At 33.9% G+C, this 22,112-nt stretch overlaps 1 protein-coding gene across 1 annotated transcript in view; it reads left to right on the top strand.

The window, feature by feature from the left end:
- The window catches only part of LOC148822605 (carboxypeptidase Q-like), a 146,268-nt gene that overhangs the window by 80,412 nt on the left and 43,744 nt on the right, over positions 1-22,112 (top strand). The window contains exon 5 of the mRNA XM_088928639.1: positions 19,698-19,809. Within this exon, the coding sequence (XP_088784765.1) occupies positions 19,698-19,809 (112 nt within the window). The remainder of the gene's footprint in view (positions 1-19,697; positions 19,810-22,112) is intronic.

The raw sequence follows: 22,112 nt of genomic DNA, 5'->3' as shown, positions 1-22,112 counted from the left end.
TGCTAAAAGTGGGCTAGGTGGTCCAGTTAAATGGAAGACATTTCTATTACCAGGTTCACAGTTCATGTCTTGGGTCTTCTGCTGATTCTGAGCAATTTATTAAATCTCTTTGCAGATGAAGCTGCAGCAACAATTGCCAATGCAGTTTCACACATAAGGTCTGCATACCTCCTTAGGGAACAAAATGTCAATTAGAATGAGTAATCATTAATTGCAAAGCTCTATATACAGAACACATTTTTTCAACTTTTGTGTTTGACCATTTCAGGTTTTAGTCACTGAGGTCCATAAAAAATCTCTTTTAGAAATCTTAACAAGTTTTAAAACAAAGCATTTCAATTGTAGCATTCTGACGTTTTCATGCACTTTCATTGTTAATGTGGTACTTTTATCTGTACTTGTACTGTACACGCAAACCTGTAAGAGCAGAAAGTTCAACATCTTAAGCATTTAATTTTATTTTCTCTTTATTTCAAAGTTTTTTTTTCTTGTAAATTGTGATCAAATGCATACCAGGCTTTTCAGTTTAATGTCCTCATAATATTTTCATATCAATTGTCAGCACTTAAAAAATAAACAAAATAAAACATGGCATTTATATGTTAGCTGTGAATAGTGCTTTTTAAAAGGCAATGGGAGCAGCTGCTGAGCCTAAATTAAAAGTAAAGTGCTGTTTTTCTGCTGAAAGCTATGTTTGATGCGGTTAACCGTTCCAGGAGTTTATGAATGAATATTTAAAAGGCTACTGTGAGGGGAAAAAAGCTTCTCTATCTTTCATACAAACAGTCACTTAACTCATGGCTACCTTATAGATTCTCTCATAATCTGAAGTGGTAACCAACATAGAAGCTACCTGTTTTACAACTTGGCCTTAAAGTTATTTTTACATTTTCATCAGAACACCTCTGTTCCCAAGGCTCTGGTAAGTACAGTAAATATCAAAATATTTACAACTTAAACCCAGCATCTGCGAGAAATTATACCGTTGCCACCAACCAAGTTGTTTTTAGTTGAAAAGCAAACCAGGAGTTTCCATGAAAAGATGCCAAACAGGCATTTCATTGAACTATGCATTTAGTTGAATTCTGCAACTTATAATTTGTGAGGAAGGAACTTCATTCTTTTTGATTACAGTACACATTTTGTAAGAGGAGCTGGTAAAGTTTTGAATAGGACTCATGGCAAAAAAACAAATGGGTGATTATATTTGGTCTACAGCTTTGCACTTGTTGTAAAACCTTGTAAACAAAATTACTGAGGTCCGTATATTCTAGGGGCCTACAGTATGTTTTTTTGGCTGTAGAAACATATGATGGATGACTCTTATCAGCACTTATTGATGTGAAATCAGGAGGTTTTATGAGATTTGGGGTTTAAAAATGGTCATCATGAAACAACAATAATATTTTGTGTAAATTTCATTTTCTGAGGTGTCAAAATTCAAACCTGTAATTATTGTACGCTGAAATACTTCAGAAACACAGCCATTCAAGACAGACATTAAGTGGCATAGAGTTACATTAACTTTTTAATGTAGGTTTTGGCTATGACATTGATTCATTCTTTGCAACCAAGGTACTCGCTAAAGCATTATAAATTGATTCTGATTGATACAGCATGACATTGATTCTGGACTGAAACCGAAAGCCTTGAGTGAAAATTCTTGCTGTGTGGGAATGAGCTATGCTGTGCTCAAAAGTGGTTATGCTGATACTGGTGTAGCTGTAGCAAACTGTAGAGCACCAGTCTAAAAATGTTATCAGTGTAATGGTGCACAGTAAGATTATCATTAACAGCCTCCAATAGTTTTATGTTACTTCCACCAAAACAACACAGTTCTGTTACAGAGATCTCAGTGAATATTATTTTCTACCGCAAGATTCAACACAGAATTAGGATTTATCAGAAAACAATCTTTTCCAACATCCAGTCATCATATGATGTTGATGTTTACACTGCTGTTGAACAGCCCAGTTAAAACTGAGTTCTGATTTTTTCCATTATATGGGTACCTGGAATAAACAGTAATTGAGTTTTACAGTCTTCTGGTTGTCCATTTGTTGCTACTACTTTTAGCTCCTGTCAACTGGTAGTTTTTTGGTGGAATCTAGTAGTGGTGGATTAATGGAACCAGCATACCCTGGCATCAGGATTCCAAGTGTACTCTTTAATGAGCTGTGCATGAATTGTTATTAAATCTGGTGAGCTATTTGTGCTTGCAAACCTACAAGTGTACATTTTTTTTTACTATACAGTACATTTTCTGTCTCACTATTTATCATGAAAATCCTACTCATGACGTAAGACAGTGTGCAACAAAGGGACATGATTTCTTACCTTTTCATCATCAGATTTATCATAAGCTTTCATCAAATCATACAAGTTAACGTTTAAAAGAATATGGGGAAATATGGTGCTTTTTTAATGTTATTGAATTTACTGTATAATAGCCAGAAAGGTTAAATCATTCATGCTGTGTATTTCACGTGTAACCTGCCCCCTTCAAAAAACAGCCTAAACTACATCTTCAATACTTTAATGCTTTATGAGTATACAGTAATTCATAAAATATTTTTTAGACTTCATTTTCCTGATTGAGATGTGCTTTTGTGCTTGAGATGTTATATAACTGTTAGAATCCTTATTTGTTCTTAATTTTTCTTGAGAAAAATCTGAAGTGCTGCAATTCACTTGTATTGTATGAAGCAAAAATCTATGAAGAACTATAATGTGGGTGTACAGTAAAGCATATCTCTTTGTTTAATATTTTTTAAGCTATTGACAATATTTTATAAGTTTGTGTGAAAGTTTATTGTGAATGGGGATATTAATCTTATGGGTCACGTTTGTTTATTTAAAAACCAATTCTCCTGGATCCAAAGTGCAGAGAATGTCTTATTCATGATCTGTTCATATAAAGGTATACTTTCTTCTTTCATAGTCTGATACTGCTTTTCATGGGCATTTGATGACAAGTATTTAATCACTTATACTGTACATGACATTCCTAAGATAGCAAATAGATTAGTATCTTAGTATAGGCATTATTGAACATCGCAAGCTTAATTTCTTGTGGAATACAAAAATTGAAAAAATTACTGGACTAAGCTCAATGCTTAGAGATTAATTATTGGAAAGTAGTAGATCCCAGTGTAAATGGAACCTTTATTTTTAACTAAACACAAACATACAGTAAAGTAAATCGAGTTTGATACAGTTTTTTTCTTCTAATTATAAAACGACATTTTGTCCAGCTGATGCAAGAATGATCTTCAGTCATGAGACTGGAAACATTAACTGCTTTGATAACTTAGTGGGTGGAGGAATGGACAGATGAGGAGGCAATTTTCTACTCAATTGCTCTGTAGCTCTTAAGCTTCTCAAATCTATCCACAACAGCAGTCATATCTAAGCCAAACATATGTCATGAGTTCATTTATTGTCTAGCAGCTTTTCTAAAAAGACTTCAAAATATTAAAAGGTGAAACCATCTCCTCAATGTTACTTTTCTCAAGTGTCTTTAAAAAAAATATCAAAACTACAGCATATTATCTGTAAAACAGTCTGTGGCAAATTAAAGTCTAACATACTGAATTCATTTGAGCCATTCATTATATCCACTTAAAATAATAGAAAAAATCAAAGTTTCAGATGGTTATATCAGATTTTCAATAAACAGGCAATCAAGAATACAACAATGTTAACTAGGCATGGATTTTTTGGGGGAAAAGGAAATTACTTCCTTGTGTTTTGATAGTTTGGATAATTTAGCAGAACCGTTGCTAATTGCATTCTTCATACAGTATTTTAAAATTCCATTTCTAGCGTGGGTGGCATGGTGGCGCAGTGGTTAGCATTGCTTGGGCCCTGGGTCCAATTCCAGACCTGGAGTGCTATCTATGTGGAGTTTGTATGTTCTCCCCGTTTCAATGTGGATTAAACAATATAATCTGCTTTACAATATGTTTTAAACTTTGAAGTAAGGAAGAAAACAATTAAATGGTATTAATATTCTATTGATAATACAATCACTTGCGTTAATAACTGGTTAACTACAAATCCATGTTGTGGATGTTAATTACCTGGGATCTTTCTATGAACATCTTTGATGAGCTGCTTGGATCAATAACTTCTTCTCAACCACATTATGTGTCTAATGTCATCCTCTTCTTCTTATCCTTGCTTATATTATTTTGTTCTTCTGGTATTCTCTGCAACTACAGAGCCACACCGTCTAGAGTCTGTCTGAATCCTGTAGATCCAGTAAAGTACATACAGTATATAGAGAGAAACTAGGAAAATGCAGCCCAAGTGTCCTGTATTTTTGCTGTCATTTATTTCCATGCAGTATATATATATTATCTTGTTCACATTAGACTGTTCAGAAGCCATAGCTACACTATCTCACAATCTCTGTTCCACAAGCATACCATTTTTAAAAGGCTGATTGCATTTAATAGGCATTTTTCTGTGATTAGCTTCATTATTTGTATTTCCCATGTACTATGTTACAAGAAAAAAGAGTGAAAAGGCTGATCTGCATTTCCAGCGCTAATGACATGGAATGTATTTCTTTATTTAAATTGGTATTCAAAATTATGGGGCTATTCACATCTCCAATTATGGAGATTTTACCTAACTCCTAACAGGAGGAGAAAATACTTTAAATCATTCACTTATACTAAAGATTAGTGTGCATTTGTACAGAAAAATATAATAGGTGTTATGCTTCTAATTTACCTCATTTACTCAAATGAACCTACAGGTTGGATTGTGTGTACATTTGGAAGGCTAAGGATAGCTTTCAGACTCAATTGAGACACAAAGGTTTTATGAAAATCTGAGATGAGCCAGTTGCTAATTGGTAGCACAGTCCACTGCTGGTTCTTTTGAACAAGCATCAAGAGACCAGAGGCAGAGAGTACAGGGGGAAGAAATTAAATATGATCATATATAGCGCCTGCAAAAACAATTGACACTTCCAATGATGTCCCATCTTGTTGAATTACTAATGGTGTGTAAACATCCATCCATTTTCTAAGTGCTTCATCCAATTCAGGGTGATGGGGCAGCTGGAGCCTATCTTGACAAGCAATGGTTGTGAGGAGGGGTACACCCTGGATGAGATGCCAGTCCATTAGACAAACAAACTAATAATAGTGTCCTCTACAAGTCATCACAATTGGCATTAAGTCGACGGTCATCTGAAATCGACTCCTTTCTTGAGATGTTCAGCTCCATACTTTTTCTCTGAGCTCAGAAGGGCAGAGAAAGCATATCAAAGCTATTTTAAAGGCGAACGTGAAGATGTGAAACATTGACTCCACCTTGTGGGAGACTATTGCCCAAGACTTCCTTATATGTAGGAAGACCTTTCTGCAAGCAACCCAGCACTTACTGTACAAAGAAATCCAGTATACAGTGACAGCAGTAGATCTAGAGGTAAGAAACAGGTGAAACAGCATTGTTCTAGACCAGCTCAACAACTGAGAACCAGTCATGCTATGCACATACTCATGCTGAAACTGCAGCATGCTCATATACAGTACTGTACACGTGCTCAGACTGCAGCAGAGCCCATCTCTGCTACAGTAGATTGGTACAGTAGATCAGCCGTACTAGAACCCACGGATAAGATGATTATGGAACACAACTGCTGTGAGGGATGCCTTACTTAAATTATTTCAACAGGAATTGATGTTAAGTATGTTTACTGTAAAATTGTTTTGAATGTTGTCAAGCATTTTGGAATATTTCATATCCTCTTTTTATATTTCAAATGAGTTATTATTGTGTCATTGAAATAATATCCTAGAAATAATACACCATTATTCTCTAGATTTTCATGAAACCTCTTTATGACATAAAACATGCTGTGCTTTTTTTTGGTGGTGACTGACAATTCTGAATGCCTTTCACTATAAGACCTGCATAGCCACTGGGAGAGCTTTCATGCACTTATATAAACAGAGAGCATAAGACATATGGCTCCACAAGAGTATGGTAAGCAAAGTCCGGAACATGTGGTAGGGAAAAATGGGAAGCTGTATATGCTTGTTAAGGCCATGTGAGTGGAATTGTTACATACTGTATCAGTCTTCAACAAATCAACTGTTTCATTGGAATTCCCATCCACAGTAGCATGCGCATGTGTAACTGTGGAATTTATGAAAAGTTTAGATACTGATTCAGTCTGAAACAGCTTTGGGTACATCTCTCAGCGTTAAAAGCTGTCTTTACATTTTGCAGCCAGAAACATTATTTTCCAAGCTCTGCAATATATAATTATCTAAAATGTTTCTTTTCTTGAATAATTATTATTTATGCTTCTGTGATTTTGTACTTGTCTTTATTTGTGTTCCTGTACATTATGCTGTTGAAAATAAAGTAAAAAATCAGTTACACTTTCCAGGAGCTGTTCACAAGAACAATTTATACAGTACACTGCAGTTCTTTGAATATAATAGACCTGATCTGTCAGTGTAATATACTGTTTCCTTCGTTTTCTACCTATTGTACTTAATGCAACAACAACAAATGTGTAGTTGAAAATAAATATCAACAGTGCCTTGATGTGGCGGTTTTTCCTGTGATTAGTCTGGAAAACAGTGGTTTTCTCTTATGACCTAGCAGTAGTGCATCAAAATTACCTATACCTTAACACAAACAGTTACTTTAACAGTTTAGTCCTACTTTACTCCCTATGAGTTTGAGATAAGTTCCATGTTACTGTGACTCATATCCAGGAGTAAGCAGCTTTTTGATTATGTATGAATGATTTGATGCCCAGTGGTGGGAGGCAAGGAGACTTCAGTGCAAAACAGTACAATGTGTACAGATTTCTGTTCATGACAAATTGGACATGAATGTATTTAACTTGGTTAAATAAAAAATGTATACATTTCATTTATTATATATACAAACTATTGTAATATAAACATTAAAGAATATCCTGTTGTCACATAGAATAAATGTAATAAGTGAAAATGTTATGTAAAAACACTCCTTTAAATGTTTTTGGATCTAAAAAATCATAAAACTGATTTAGTACAATAATGTTTTCAGAGTATTGCACCAAAACTTCAGCTTGATTTTGTGTTTTTTTTTCAAAATTTGTTGAAATGCAAAAAAAGGAATAACATTTTTTGGGAAAACCAGATGTTAAGAGTTAAGAATGATGTTTAATGTATCCAGCAGTCAAATAAATATTTAGGCCAGACGGCCTATTGACTTTATTAGGAAAGCACATGTACTTTTTGCATAATATGCACGTGCACTATGTACAGAAAGAAATTCTGGCAGGCGTTATCAGACACAGTGGAAATAATCAGGAGTGTTAAAGTGTTCCACTTGACAGAGCTATATAAAACTGTGAGCAAAACTGTGGAAAAAAGTCCTGTGTGGTGTGTGGTGCTTTGGAGGTGTTGTCAGTCAGCCATTAAAAGAGGCTTAGATAGATGGAAATAAATTTAAATTGCATATCACCAGCAATCTGTAGTCCTTTGAGGCAAATCCTTTGAATCCTTAGTAGTACTAAAAAGCATTAAAAACCTTAGTTTTAAGGTGAAAAGCAAAGAAAACTATACTAGTAAAAATAAAAGGGGGTGTGATTCTCTCCTTGTGGCAAGAATCAATGCTGTTCTTTGTTCTACAGGACCTACAGACTCATTACCTTGATCATGAATCTACAGATGCACAAGAATACTTACATTCATATTGTGATGTCAGACTGGCTTCCAGTCAAGGTGAACAATAAAAAAGAAAAACTTCAGGAGGATTGCTGCCTCCTCTTGCTTAGATAAAATAGACGGAACAGAGACTTGATGGACACAGTGGTTTTTATGATAATGTCCCATCCCTGGATTGTACTAGAAGTTGATACAGTGCCTTCACATTTTGTGAAACTTTAAAATCATCCAACATTTTTTAAATGTAATATTTCATTTCAAACCTGAATACTTACACTTAAGACTTATAAGGGCTGGTTTGGTTACAGAAAATGTAAGTAGAAATTTTACAGAAAAAAACAGGAATACAGTTTGTATTGTGTATAGAAAGTATTCAAATCTGTGAGTTGAATTATTGTTGGAAGCACCTTTGAGAGAAATTACAGACACAAATGTTTTTTGGTACGTCTCTGGCTATACACTGGCTTGGTGCACTTTTCGCTCATTGTTTTTTTGAGTACTTTCTCAAGATCTCATATATTGATGGGGATTGCTTATAGACAGAAGTTTGTGAGTGTTTCCACGGATTCTCAGTGGGATTCAAGTCAGGATTATGACTGCCACTCAACGACATTAACTTTCCTATACTAAAGCTACTACAGTATAACTTTGGCCTTGTGCTTTGGATCATTGTCCTCCTTAAAGCATGGTTTTAGGTCTGAAGCAGGTTTTGCTCTAGGATTTGCCAGTACTTTGCCACTTCTAATGGAACTCTAATTCTTTAAAATTCTTCCTTTGACTAGGGGTGGCATCCTGAACCAGTTTCCTCCTTGCTCGGCTTTTTGGTTTGGAGGGACAGCCTGTAGTGTCAGGGTCCTTCCACTTCTTAATGAGTGACTTCACTGTGCTCAAAAGGATACTAAAGGTCTCTGAAATGTATACAGACAGTACACTTCTCTTATGCCTTTATACAACTTTATACCTGAATTGTTTTAAAGCCTCCTTCGTCTTCATGATTGAAGCTGTGCTTGAAATTCATTAATTGACTGAGGGACCTTACAGATATACTGTTCTGTACATGGATGTTTTGTGAAATCACGTAAATCACACAGGCAGAGGTCTTTTAACTAATTATGTGTCTTGTTAAGTTAAGTTTGTGCACACTGTTTAGTACAATACGATGTACAGCATACAGTATTTTATTTCTCGGTAATTCAATACATACTTTTTTACATACATTCATACTGGAACAAAATTATTATTTTTTTTTATCAAAGCTGTGATTTCAAGTGACAGTAACTATTGACACCTTTACATTCAGAATGTAAAATTCAATATTTAGTTTCATACTCTTATTGAGACAGTAACTGCATAAAGTGTAGAACCCTTTGAGCTCATCAAAGCGCTCAGGTACTGTACATCCTGAGCCATATTTTTCTGTCTTTGCATCAGATCGTTGGGTTTTACAGTTCGCTGCTCAGCTAAGCACAATACAGATATGGCCTTCATATCTGGGGAATGTGTGTCCCTTACAAATAATCCTCACCTTTCATGTTCACTGAAAAATGAAAATAAATAATATTAAAACACATTTAAAATGGAAAACGCTCCAGCCAAAAAAGATTATACGAATTGTGTGGGAAATAAAACAAAAAATGACCTTTCACACAACGCAGGACATGCATAGTTTACTGTATAACGTGATTTTCTGCAGTGGTGTTGCAGATAAAACCTTGGCATAAATGCAAGAATTATAGCCCTTGCTTTCCAAACATGTTCAGTGTTTTCAAGGATGATATGGCAATATGAGCATAATTCTCTCACATGAAAATATGTTTATTATAATTTTTTTAATTAACATGGGAAGAAAAGCTCTTGTACCATGCTAAGTTATGATAATAAGAAATGTGACTACAGAGGTACAGAAGCTATTTGGTTCAGGTAGCTCATCTATTGCTAGTTGTAATTTGTTGCCAAGGATCTCATTCAGCTGTTGCATGAACAAAACCAGGTTTTGTCGACAACGAGGTTGGGTAACTAATTAAGGATGCCTAAAATGCTCTGTGCGAGAATGTGATTCCTGAACTCTATTTTAAATGCAGTTTAAAATCATAGTTAACCCTTGTATCTTCTGGTTAGTGTTTTTCTTTTTATCCTGAAGTACTCCAATTACTTTGTTAATAACTTTCAAATTTTAAAATATTTGAATCAGATCCAATGGCAGCTTTCTCTAATCAAGACAACAAATTATCACTTTCTTTTCTCCTCAGAGTAGGACTTTACTTTATTTATGTATCAGGTCATTCTTTGAAGTGATTCCAGAACAGCAATATCTCATTTGTAGAATGATGATCAAAATGAACGATATTTTACATAATATTCTAAGTAAGACCTTAATAGTTCATTATATAGCTTTGAAATAGCATCCCTGTTTAATTCTACATTTGCAACTCAGTGTTCTTACAACACTCTGCATGTACAGTATATCTACGTAATAAATATGCACATCATCTTACAGGTGTCTGAATTTTGTGCAACTGTTTTTGAATTTCCTTCACAGCATCTATAAAGTGGAATCTTCCTTCTTTGGTATTATCTGCAAATTTGACTGATAGGTAGATTGTAATACACAATCCTGTGGTACTCCACAAATTACAGTTCACCTCTTATTTGTATTGATTTTTATGAAGATGCATTACCTTGAATTTATGCCACCCACAGTTTAATAATTAATCTGTAATGAGGAACTTGACCAAAATATTTCTTAAACACGGTGAATCATATACTCTGTTTATATCCTTTAATGTTGTTGCTTGTTCAGAAAATATTTTTATTTAATTTAATTGGATTATTCTTTATTGCCACACAACAATAGTTGGTGCAGTTTGCTTTCGGTACAGCAAGAGCAGACTGCAGAAGCAGACATTCAACACTAAATTAAAAAGCAAATACAAATTGAAATGAAGAGACAGGCAAAACACAATCACGTGCATACTGCATGCAAACATTAACCTTCCATTTGGCAAACGGGATTGTAAAAGAGAAGCTCAGGAGAGGCTAAATACAGTAGCTGAAGGCAGAGAGTCGAAAGTTCGTATGGCAGTGGGAAAGAAAATGAGGTTGAAGCGGGTGGTTCTTGAAAAGATCGATTTAAAGTGTTATCCCAGAGGAAGGAGCTGAAAGAAGATTATGATCTGGACGAAATAACCTTGTAGGCACGATTAAAGGTAGGGCTTGTGAAAGGGGATGAAGTGGTGGTGGTAGTGGGGTGGGGGTTTTCACAGCCTCTTAGTTTTGAGGCTTTGGAAAAGTTTTTTGCTTTTTTTTCCATTTTATAAGATGGAGTTTGCCAGTTACCACCTCATGGCTCCTGCATCTGTTTGCCTTTAAGTTGTGTGTTGTGTTTCTGAGTCAGCCATCATTCAATACTAGGCATAAGAAAATGTATACTGTGCCATTCATTATTTCTTGGGAAATATTAAAATAAAAAGCGATTACTGCTTTCCTTGTGTCAGTTTAAAAGCCTTAATATTTCAGACGAAGCACGCATGTCGTAATTCTAAATAAACAAAATCTAACATGTTTGTGTCATCTTTTTTTGTATCAGTACTAGGAGTAAATTTAGACAAAGACACATGGCAAAATATCTTCTTGAAATTACAAAAAAATTTAGTAACATGAAATGTGTTACTTCTTACAGTTTTCAGACTCTTAAATGACAAACATGGACAGACACAAATGGAAAACTGGGTGGCTTTAGTTTTGTTCAATTACTGAAATATTGCTAAATGTACTGTAAATGCTCTTATTTGGAAATACAACTTAGTTATAATAGATGAAGGTGGTGTGTGTGAGGAACCTAATGAATAAACAATATTCTTGTGATTGCTGCACATTTAAAGTTTGTAAGATTTCTTAATTACTGAATATTTGAACGTTACTGTAGGTTGAATTGAGGCATACTAAATAGGTTATATTAAAAAAAAAACACTAAAATAAAAAATCAGCATCAAAGCATGGCTTTTCACAGAAACTGTAAAATTTTGTAGAGGCAAATACAGGTATAGAGGTAAAACAGGTATAGAATAGAAGAAAAGCAAAAAATTGTACTGAGGGAGACATCAGCAGTCATGCCAATGACTGTCTAGACAAATTACATTTCTCTAAAATTCTAAAAAGCCCAATAGTAGTAGTAGTAATAATAAATCTTGCAAGAGTGTTGCCAACTGAAAATTGAATTGTGCTATTGAAGACAGAATTGGAGAGAGAAAAATCAGTGAAAGAAAAATAAGATGGGACATTATATTGAATCCTAAGAGAATGACGTTCTTTTCACAAATGCAACGTTACCCACTGAAATTTGCTTTGTCTTATACCCGGAGTAAGCCCTAGGTTTTTGTTCATTTTCATGGTGGACCAGAAAACAGTTTGTAAAACAGAAACACCTTGCTGTATGCTGTTCAAATTCTATATTTACATAGAAAGCAAGTCTGTAAGTCTGTCATTTAAATAATATCCATTAACTGAAAAGCATTCACTCTTCAGTTAATAGATAGATAACATTAAAATGATGGACAACACCAATTGTGCTGCAGATAAAGTAAAAAAAAAACACCATACAAACTGTAAAATTAGTATTAATATTTTTTGCAAAGTCAGTTGTTTCAAAGTCAGATTCAAAGTCAAAGTCAGTCAGTCTGCATCTCTCTGCTGCTCTCTTCTCTATATTTTTTGAATAGCGTCTCTGGTTTCCTGTGTGACAGAGAAAAACCATGTCTATAATATAGGAAGCTACAGTGCCAGCCAGCATGACGTGTATTAGCATAGACCTATTTGTGGTAAGTAGATGGCTATAAGAGATAGGCCACTTTTTGAAGAAATGTTGAGCTCTGTATGTCTTTTTTCCCATTTTTGGAATAATTTATTTTTGTGGCAATAAAAAAAACAAGCACTGGAAAGTGCTTGGAAATAATATTTGAATTGGCCCATCTAATGTTTTTTTTTGTACTTTAACTTTTTTTTTCTGAAAGCATATAAAATAAAACAACTCTGGGGGCTTTCAAGTGGTGATTTAAGTTTTTGAGTAAGAATGCCATTCCTCTTTCCTCAGACTGACAGGAAGCAATTATCAAAGCTTAAGGAATTTTGTTGCATATGTAAATTATCATGTGAAAGAGGGATTTGCCCACTTCACAAGCATCAGATGAAAATAAGGTCCATAAATAAGAGCAAATAAAATTACAACTGAAAGCTTCATTAACCAAGTGTTCGTGACAAACATATGTCTGATGGGTTGGAAAATGTGGTGGCAGACATTCATTTTGGTAAAGATAACAAGCATAATCTCATTCAGAATATGTTAAATATGTACATTAATTATTGAAAAGAACCTAAACCTTCTCAATGTCCGATTTATACTAACAATTATTTCTTTGTAACTTTATATCGTCTTAAATTGAGTGATTTTGAGCTTTCCAAAAGTGTCAGTTAAAATAAAACAGAATATTATCATTTCAACGGTTTTAAATCCTATTGGGAACATTGGATTTCTTAGAGTTAATTGGTGTCACTTCCTCACAGACAAGTATACTGGTATCCTTTTGTAATGATCCTCTTTATACACAAGCAGTAATCGTCCTGTGGTCAATAAGCATAATAAGCAGTTGGGAAGGTTTACTGGACAACATTTGGGGATCAAAGTGGATAGGTTCAAGCCACTGACTGACTGATAATTTCTAAATGCTGTGCTATCAATGTCAGTGTTAAAATCTTGTGTTTCCAAGTTATCACCTCTTTGACTTCTGATTGAAGCAGTGCATAAAATACTGTACACGAGAAAATTGTCGATTTGAGGTATTGATTAACAAGCCGTCATGTTTTCCCAAATCCTACCATTGTCTGTTTGAGCCTTTCAAGTGAATATTCCTCTCAATGATATACTGTATATTTTTAGTCATAGTAGAATTATCTACTTAAAGTCTTGAAGTAAGACATTCTGAAAACTAATTTAATTGACAATCAGATCACTACACTGGTAAATCACTACAGTTTTGTGACACATAAGAAAATAAAAAAACATATTTTAATTGCAATGTATGTGATTACACACAATCTTGAGCTCTGACAATAGCAATGATTCATTTGCTTTTCACATATGATGTGAAGAATTATACCCATTGTTTTCTGGTGTTGTACAGTGTCATGGGACTACCAGTGTGCAGAGATGTGTTTTAAACTAAATCTCTTTTACATGTTGGTGACATTAATTGAGATTAACAACTTTATGTCTCTAATTGACCCCTTTAATCTGATTTGTAAATCACAAGGAACATCTAGATAAATTTAATAAAAAATTGTAAAGTTGTTATAAAACTTAGTACAATACTGATTTATATCACTATGTAAACATCGGACATCTTTACATATTGTCAGTAATTGAGGAATGGAAATGATCATTCATTGTTGTTGGTTGTTGAACACCTACAACTGAAAAATACAGCTACAAAATAATAGTTTGAAAAGATGTTTGATTTAGTGGTTCTGGTAGTTATTGGCATACATTTACATATTAATTTAATCCTGTGATTAGATAGTGGGTTGAGGCTGACTTTTTGAGGGAACTTCAGCAGTGTCAACAAGGAATCATAACATAAGACTTGTTAAACATTTTCTACCCCTGTACTATCTGTAAGAGTCATCTTGGAAGTTGTATTTATCTTCTTTTCCACTCTGATCTCAGATGGTCCTGTCTATCCTGCTTTTGTCTAATGATATTATTCATCATGCAGTATTTTTAGTGCCCTAAACAAAATCTAAACATTCCACTCCTCATGCTACCCCTGGAAATGGATTACCACACTATCTGGCAAAGCCTTGAGCTATCAGTCAGTAACTGCCCAAATGAGGGTGATGCAATCATTCCTTTTTCCATCACTGAAATCATACACAAAACCAAAAAAAGTGCAGTGCACACATTCAATATCCTATCTCTGTTACTGTAAGTAACCTCCAAAAATAACAAAAGATACTGTACAGAGCTGATGAAAACTGAAGAGAAGTGTAAAATGGTAACATTTTTGACTTTTGATTAAAAAAAGGCCAAACTACTCCACAGAGATTTTCTCTTAATCCTTCCTCCTGTCAGCGTGTTTCAGTACCAAAGGTTACTTCTTATACTGTAGGTAACAAATGTATTAGTGAAAAAAGCCTTTTACCATCTTAACATGTACGGAATATAATATTTTTTAATATTGTCTTCATTCAGAAGACCTTCATTTATCCATCCTAGTTCTTCCCCTCCCCCTGGCCTGACATTTTTTCTGTTGTTACTCTGATGCCACACCATTACTCCAGTTCTTCCATTGGTTTATTTTTGCTGAACATATCTATTTCAAAACACTCATTTTTGCTTACCACTGTCTTAACCAGTATGCGCCAGTCCATGTCCAATCCTTTATCTCTCCGTGTACCATTGACTTTTCCCACTCCTACTCCACCAGACTGTCTGTTCCTCCTCTTTACTTCTTCAGTTCCAAGGCCTGTTCATTTTCATCCCTGGCTATGCAGTGGTGCAATGAACCATCCATTGAAATCAAAATTGCATATACAACCTTTCAGCATCTCCTTCAAGACTCTTGTGTATAGGCAGCTCTTATGATGTGTCTCACACTGCTATGAACTCTTACCACTAACTGTTACTGCACTCTGGTTTTTTGACTGTCCTTTACAGTTATTCAGTGAATCCTACTATCCACATGTTGTTTACTGCTCTATGGACATTATTTTTTTTCAATTTGTTTTTACACTTAAATTCTTAAATTTAAATAAATACACTTAAATTAAAGAGCATGTGCTACCTTACTTTTTTTTGTTTTTTTCTAGTTATTTTTATTTTTCTGCTGTATTTGAATAATTTATTTTTGACTTTATGGATTATGCATATTTGGTAAGTCATCCTGAATAAGCGAATTTGCTAACCAAATAATAATAATCTCTCCATTAACAGCAATGTGTAAAATAAACCTTTCTAAAAGACAGTAATTGACAAGCTTCCATAATCGGTTTATTGTAGGAAGTGGGGAAGCTACCTTACAGTAACCTCTACTGGATTATACAGTAGGTAGCATTTTCTTTTTTCTCCATGGAAAAGCCTCTGATTTATCTGTAGCTATTACATCATTACTTGATGATTTCTGCATGTTAACAGATGCAGATTTCTATTTTTATTTTCCGAGCACATTCAAACAGAGGTTCCCTGAGACCATTTATATAACATTTTGATTTTGTGGTATGAACTCTTAATGTAAAGTCAGTGATTCAGTGTGCCTACAGTATAGCAGTTGAGCTACACTAGCTCTAAATGATGTTGGTAGATTCCTTCCTGACTGTATTACTGTATATTTTTTTTCAATATAGTACTTTACAGAATTTATCTTAGTGCTTGGATTTAAAACTACTGTGAGTTGAGGTCTTTAATAGGCTCATACAAGATCAATGAGCTTGTTTCATATTGTTTCCTCCTGATCAAGTGTTTTAATATATCCATAAAATAAAGTGTTTTCCATAAAACCCCTGCCAATAATTGGGATCTAATTTAGATAAATTACAGGTAATTATATTTTTTTTCAAATGGACAATGTACATTGAAATTAATTTTTGTTTACATCATTACACAAAACTATAATAAGCAAACTAAACACTGTTACAAGGAGTATGAATTATAGCCATACATTTATATTGACACAGTGAAAATGACTAATTTCAGAAGTATTCTTGAATCGTTACATAACAGAAACATCCTTAGCAGGAATTATTGCTAGTAATACTTTCTAATAAGTACTGTATCTACGAGCTTTGAATAGTGTGATGGTATAATTTTGTTTATTCTTTCTCACAAAAGTGTTGCACTTATGACATGTTAATTAAGAATAGTTAATAGTCTGCCATCATCAAGCCAGACCATTTTTAATAGATTCAAGACTTGAAGAGAAATCACTCTATTCTTTTTAATCTTACCACTTTATGCAGACACTATATGCATGTTTATATCTAAGGTTTACCTGTACTTCGTGCTATCCATTTTTTCAGTCAGTCCCAGCCTGCCCATTCCTTTCTGATGAGAATCATTCCCATAACAAGATGCTGCCATTATCCTTGCTTGACATTTGGGGCTGTACTTACTGGGTGATGTGTTGTGTTGGACTTTCATCAGGGTTTTAGACCAGTGAATTTAATTTTTGTCTTTTCTGATCATCAAACTTTTGTGCCACATGGCCACATATCAGCGGTGTTGTTCATAGAGATTTAAGTTCTAAAGTCTAAAGACATTAGGAATTAAGTCTTTTCTTCTGTAAAGGGTCCTTACAGTATGTGCCACTTATCCAAACAGTATGGGTTGCAGTACAGTACAATACAGTATTGTATTGTATGCAATGAGTACTCCAGGTTCTGTCAGCAGCATGGGGATGAAAGGCTAATGACGACTTTACAGGCTTACTGATAGATCTATTGCCCTTTTCATTACTAGGCTGGAAGCATGACTTTCATGTTGTTTAACTGATTGTAAGTTTTAATTACTTTTGTTTCTTTTAGACGATCAATGTTATTTAAATTATCTTAAAGCAAATTCATTAGTAAATTAATTATCTTAAAAGGAGGATTACTTATGCCTTTTAATGATACTACTGTAATACATTATGCAATGGTACAGTATAAGGGTGGAGTTGTTACACGAGAGGGTTCACATACAGTATTGAGACTTACTGTCTATACAGTAGGTCTTAAGTATAAAGCTACTGTCTATACTTAAGGAGACAGATGTATTTAATCTGAAGTCATGTTAAACCACTTTGGTTACACATATCCCGAGAACATTACACTACTTTTGTGACCTTTTTAATAGCATTATAATACTGTATCTCACAGCAACATCAAGATTGCATTAATTCTCATGGAAGTTATACCTGATACTTACCTTGTAATGTTTTCATTTTCACAGCAAGTCATACAGAAATCCTATAGTGAATTTTTGCTTTCTAGTTTTGTAATTTTCATGTCTATTTAAATGTTTTTTTCTGAATCTGTATATGTGGAAAACATCTACAAATATATATCTCAGATACAGTATACTGTATCTGTGATACCAGTTCACTTTCGCCTGTGTGCTTGCTTGCATCTGCACTTCATTCAATCTCCTGTCTCCTGACCACTGCAGGCTCCCTGTCAGTGATATGTCAGGATATTTGTGTTAAATAGAGCCCCCACTCACCTTCACCACTTTCACAGTTTCAGTAGGAATTCTATTTCTGATGCACATTAACTGCTCAAAGCTTAAAAATTAAACTGTCTTTAAAGATATACAGTATATAGTAATTAGTAAACATATATAGTATAGTAATATATGGATATACTGTAGAATGTTATATGATTGGATAGTTTAATGACAATTTACTTTGCACTCTGAAGGATAATGTATACTTAAGTAATTGATTACATCAATTAGGTAATTATCCTTCCTGTAACTGTAACCCATGTTATTTAGAAAATGTATTTATGTATTTATGTAAATTGGTAGTATTCATTTATAGCACTAGTACCAAATTATTAATGAAATATAATTGACATGTGGCTTTAAACGACTTGGCATTAGAGCTGGAAGATATGTTTCTTTTTGTAACTGGAAAATGAAAGTTAATTCAACTTTGAATTTTAACCATTTGTATAGTAATACAAATAAAGGAGGCAAGACTTGTTTTCCCAGTCATCAATGTGTTTAACATTCATGTGAGATTTTGTTTCTTCAGCAAGTAAAAGATTCCATTCTTACCGCTTAATGCAGACAATTCTGTATGGAACATTCCATACAGAAGCACTCATACCATTGCGGTATTATTCCTATTATTAACCCATGACCCAATCATTTCAGTATTCCAGTTAATGTAGAAAATCAGAACAGCAAGATATTTTCCTTTCTTTTTTTCCCAGACACAGACTTTGTCTTTTGGCGTATGTGGTGTAATTAGAGTTTCATTATGTGATATTTATATGTAAATATACTATCTAATTATAGGCATTCTACTGAGAGATAGAGATAGAGATAGCAGGAAAAAAAGAAACATTACATGTACTGTATATTATATGGGTTGCAAATGCAATATGGAAGATGCTGAAATAAAGAGGAAAAATGAAAGTTATGCCCTAATCATTACATTAAATGTAGCATATGAAACATCAATCAATCAATTTAAATAACAGATTCTCTCCTTCTCCTTTTTCATTGTAAGGTTATTTCCCTTTTTATATAAATGCTAGAAATGAGCAGATAACTGCAAAGCTAGATTATTTAAAGAGTTATGCTCATTATGCAGTCAGTCTGTTTTTAGGAGTGTTTATCAGCACTTATTTTGCTGTGCTTGATGCTGCCTGAATGATTGAGCTGGCAGCTAAAGTAGGACTGTTACTGTACTTGCATCTTGAACTCCATTTCTTACAATCCTTGTCAGGTCTTTTCATTTAGTCAGTCATTTCAGTTTTTTACTAACTTCATTAATGTGCCACTGAAATCTGGTCTTGCTTCTGTAGACTTAAAGTCTGCTGCTATCACCCCTGTATTAAAAAAAAATCTGGAAAAGACTCCCAGGTACCACCAATTTGCTGTGTTTCTTTTTGCCACTGTTGTCTGTTATGTGCGATATTATGCACTATTATTTTATAAGTAAAATTGATGATATTATTTAAAAGGTAAAGGTAAGGTATGTGTAATAGGTTTGTGGTACCTTGATTTTACAAGAAATTCATACTCAAGTGGTTATCTACTGTATTTGTTTTTGTTGACCATATTATAAATTGTCCACATAGAAGGACAAGTTCATACCAGCCATAAAAAAAGATTCAGTTTTGGAAGGGAGTAACCCTGTTTACCTATGCTGGTGGGGTACCTACTGTACAGTGTCTGAGGTATGGGAAATTCAAAGTTAGCAGAGTTCATTATTGAAGTCCCCTCATTTTAGACAACTTTGCTCCTGTTTTTAGGTGGTGCTAATCAGTGGACATCTGGACAGCTGGGATGTTGGGCAAGGAGCCATGGATGATGGGGGAGGAGCTTTAATTTCTTGGGAGGCACTTTCTCTTATCAAAGACCTGGGTGAGTACACCACACTTGATCCCGGAGGACTAGCATGTCTGCAGGTTTTCATTTTAACTCGGAAATGTTAGCTGGTAACAACCTAAATCAGCTCAAGGTCTTCCAGCTCTTTGGATACTAGTGTTGTAAAGAAAAACACACTGGTCCTCCAGGACTAGGATTTTCTCATATTAATTTCTAAATGTTTCTGCCCCTGCACATTTGCAGGTAACCCATTTGGTAACAGAGCTTGAAGAGCATGGGGAGGGGGCCACTGAAAATTCAAGTTTAGATTAACAAAGGCTTTAATAACCCAAGAGGCACTGCATACTGTAAATCAAAATCATTTTGCTTAAATGCAGTAGCTCCAGTATATTTATGCCAGATGTAAAAGCATTATATTGTAGGCATTGCATGTATAAAAAGAGCAACAGAAGTTACTTATGTTTTGTACTATAGCTTAATATTCTTTTTATTGTATTATTGGATTTTTATACTCATACAGTGCACAGAGATACACATGATCAGGGCCCTGCAAAAGTATTCACCCCATTCAAATGATTTAACATTTGCTGAACTACAGTATAAAGATGTATGCATTACATACTTTTAAGTTCATATCTTTAATCAAAACTGGTTAGATAAGTCCATATTAAAAAAAAAAAGTTAATAGGTCTTAACATTCTTGCATGTATGTACACTTATTTCTGCCTTTTACTGTAAGCAGTACTAATGTTAATTAAAAATAAACCATTTCATTTCACAGATTCACAAAAAATCTAAGTGTTGAACATCTTTACTAAGACTTTTACTCTCTAATGCAGTACTTTATTCAGTTTATTAAAATTAGATTTTATATATACATATCATGTCATTTTTGTATATGTTTCTAAAACATTTTAATCTCAATGAATAAAAAATACTTAAAGGTTAAAGTAAATGATTTAACCGCAGTGCCATCAGCAAATGCTACAGTATAGAAATATGACCAAAGGTATAAATGACACATTTGGCTATATACTGTACCATGGCTTCTTTTACATGATATTTGAAATCCATTTTTTCCTGCATTGTGCAGTTCATGGGGTTTCACATTGAAATGTGTAAAATGGAAGGAGTACTTGCTACCGACAGCAATACTTATTTTACAACAATACAGAGAGATAACATGGTGATCAAGTTAGAAGATTCTAAACTAAACACACTAGATCTTAACATCTATTTTTGTAATATAGAAAAGAACCCCATTACTCCTCTTGTGAAGAGATTCATCTAAAACATTTTTGCTTTGCTGTTTTGTAGAACATAAACATGTCAGTTTGTTTCATAGATGGTTTCCATATGTGCTACGGGAAGACCCTTGTAGTCATGTAGATTTAGTTGCAGTCCATTTGTCTTCAGAATCAGAGCCAGTTCTCTTATGTCTTACATACAAATAGGCCAGGCCCTCTTGGCTTTGAAAACAGGCCAAGGCGGCATAAACATTTCAGAGAAAATTCAAGTTTAGATTGTTTGAAATGCTTATTTAGTATCATGTTCAAAATACACACTGTCAGTATTCTCCCAGATGATATAGTGAGGCATTATTGCTTCTAAAGAATAGTCCTTTAGTTCTGGTTGGCACTGAGTAATTTTTATATGAAGAATCCCTTTGTGTAAAGTTTTGAAATGGGATTCAAAGCTTCTTGATATATTAGTCTTTACTATATTGGAAAGAAGAACATGAATTTCCACATCATTGAAATGACTTTACACTTATTTAATGAGTATACACTATTTAATGTCCTGGAACATTACAATTCAGATTCATTTCATAACAGTTTCACAGTCTGGTCCAGTTTAATTTCTCTGTGAAGTTTAAATAATTCTGTACTTTAGCTGAATATAGTATTTGGTATAATAAGGGTAATAAAGTATCTATTATAGTGAGCTGTAGTTGCAAAAGGGCTGTTGTTTAACACTCCAGTGTGTATGATACAAATGTAATGGGTCTCTCTACCTGTAAAATTATTTAGGATTCTTCAGGTTGAAGATATTATTAATATACTTATTTAACAAAAATAATAAAATATATAAATATTACAATTATATTCTAGATACTGTATAAGGAAGTTTGAAAATCCAATATACCATGATGTCAAATTTAGTAGTAAGTGGAAACTTATTTTTTCTCTCTATAGCGATTTAATTTAATTGGCACTGCATGAGACAGCTGTTATCCAATAAATAAAAGCACAGCAAGAAGCTCTTTAACGCTGAAAACTGAGTTGCACCTTGTAGCATTTTAATGATTATATGAGGCGAGTAAACTGTCCTCATAGTAA

The sequence above is a fragment of the Atractosteus spatula genome, chromosome 12 (assembly GCF_055471065.1).
Source record: "Atractosteus spatula isolate fAtrSpa1 chromosome 12, fAtrSpa1.hap1, whole genome shotgun sequence".
NCBI classification, from domain to species: domain Eukaryota; kingdom Metazoa; phylum Chordata; class Actinopteri; order Semionotiformes; family Lepisosteidae; genus Atractosteus; species Atractosteus spatula.
This window is presented reverse-complemented; position numbering and strand designations above follow the sequence as displayed.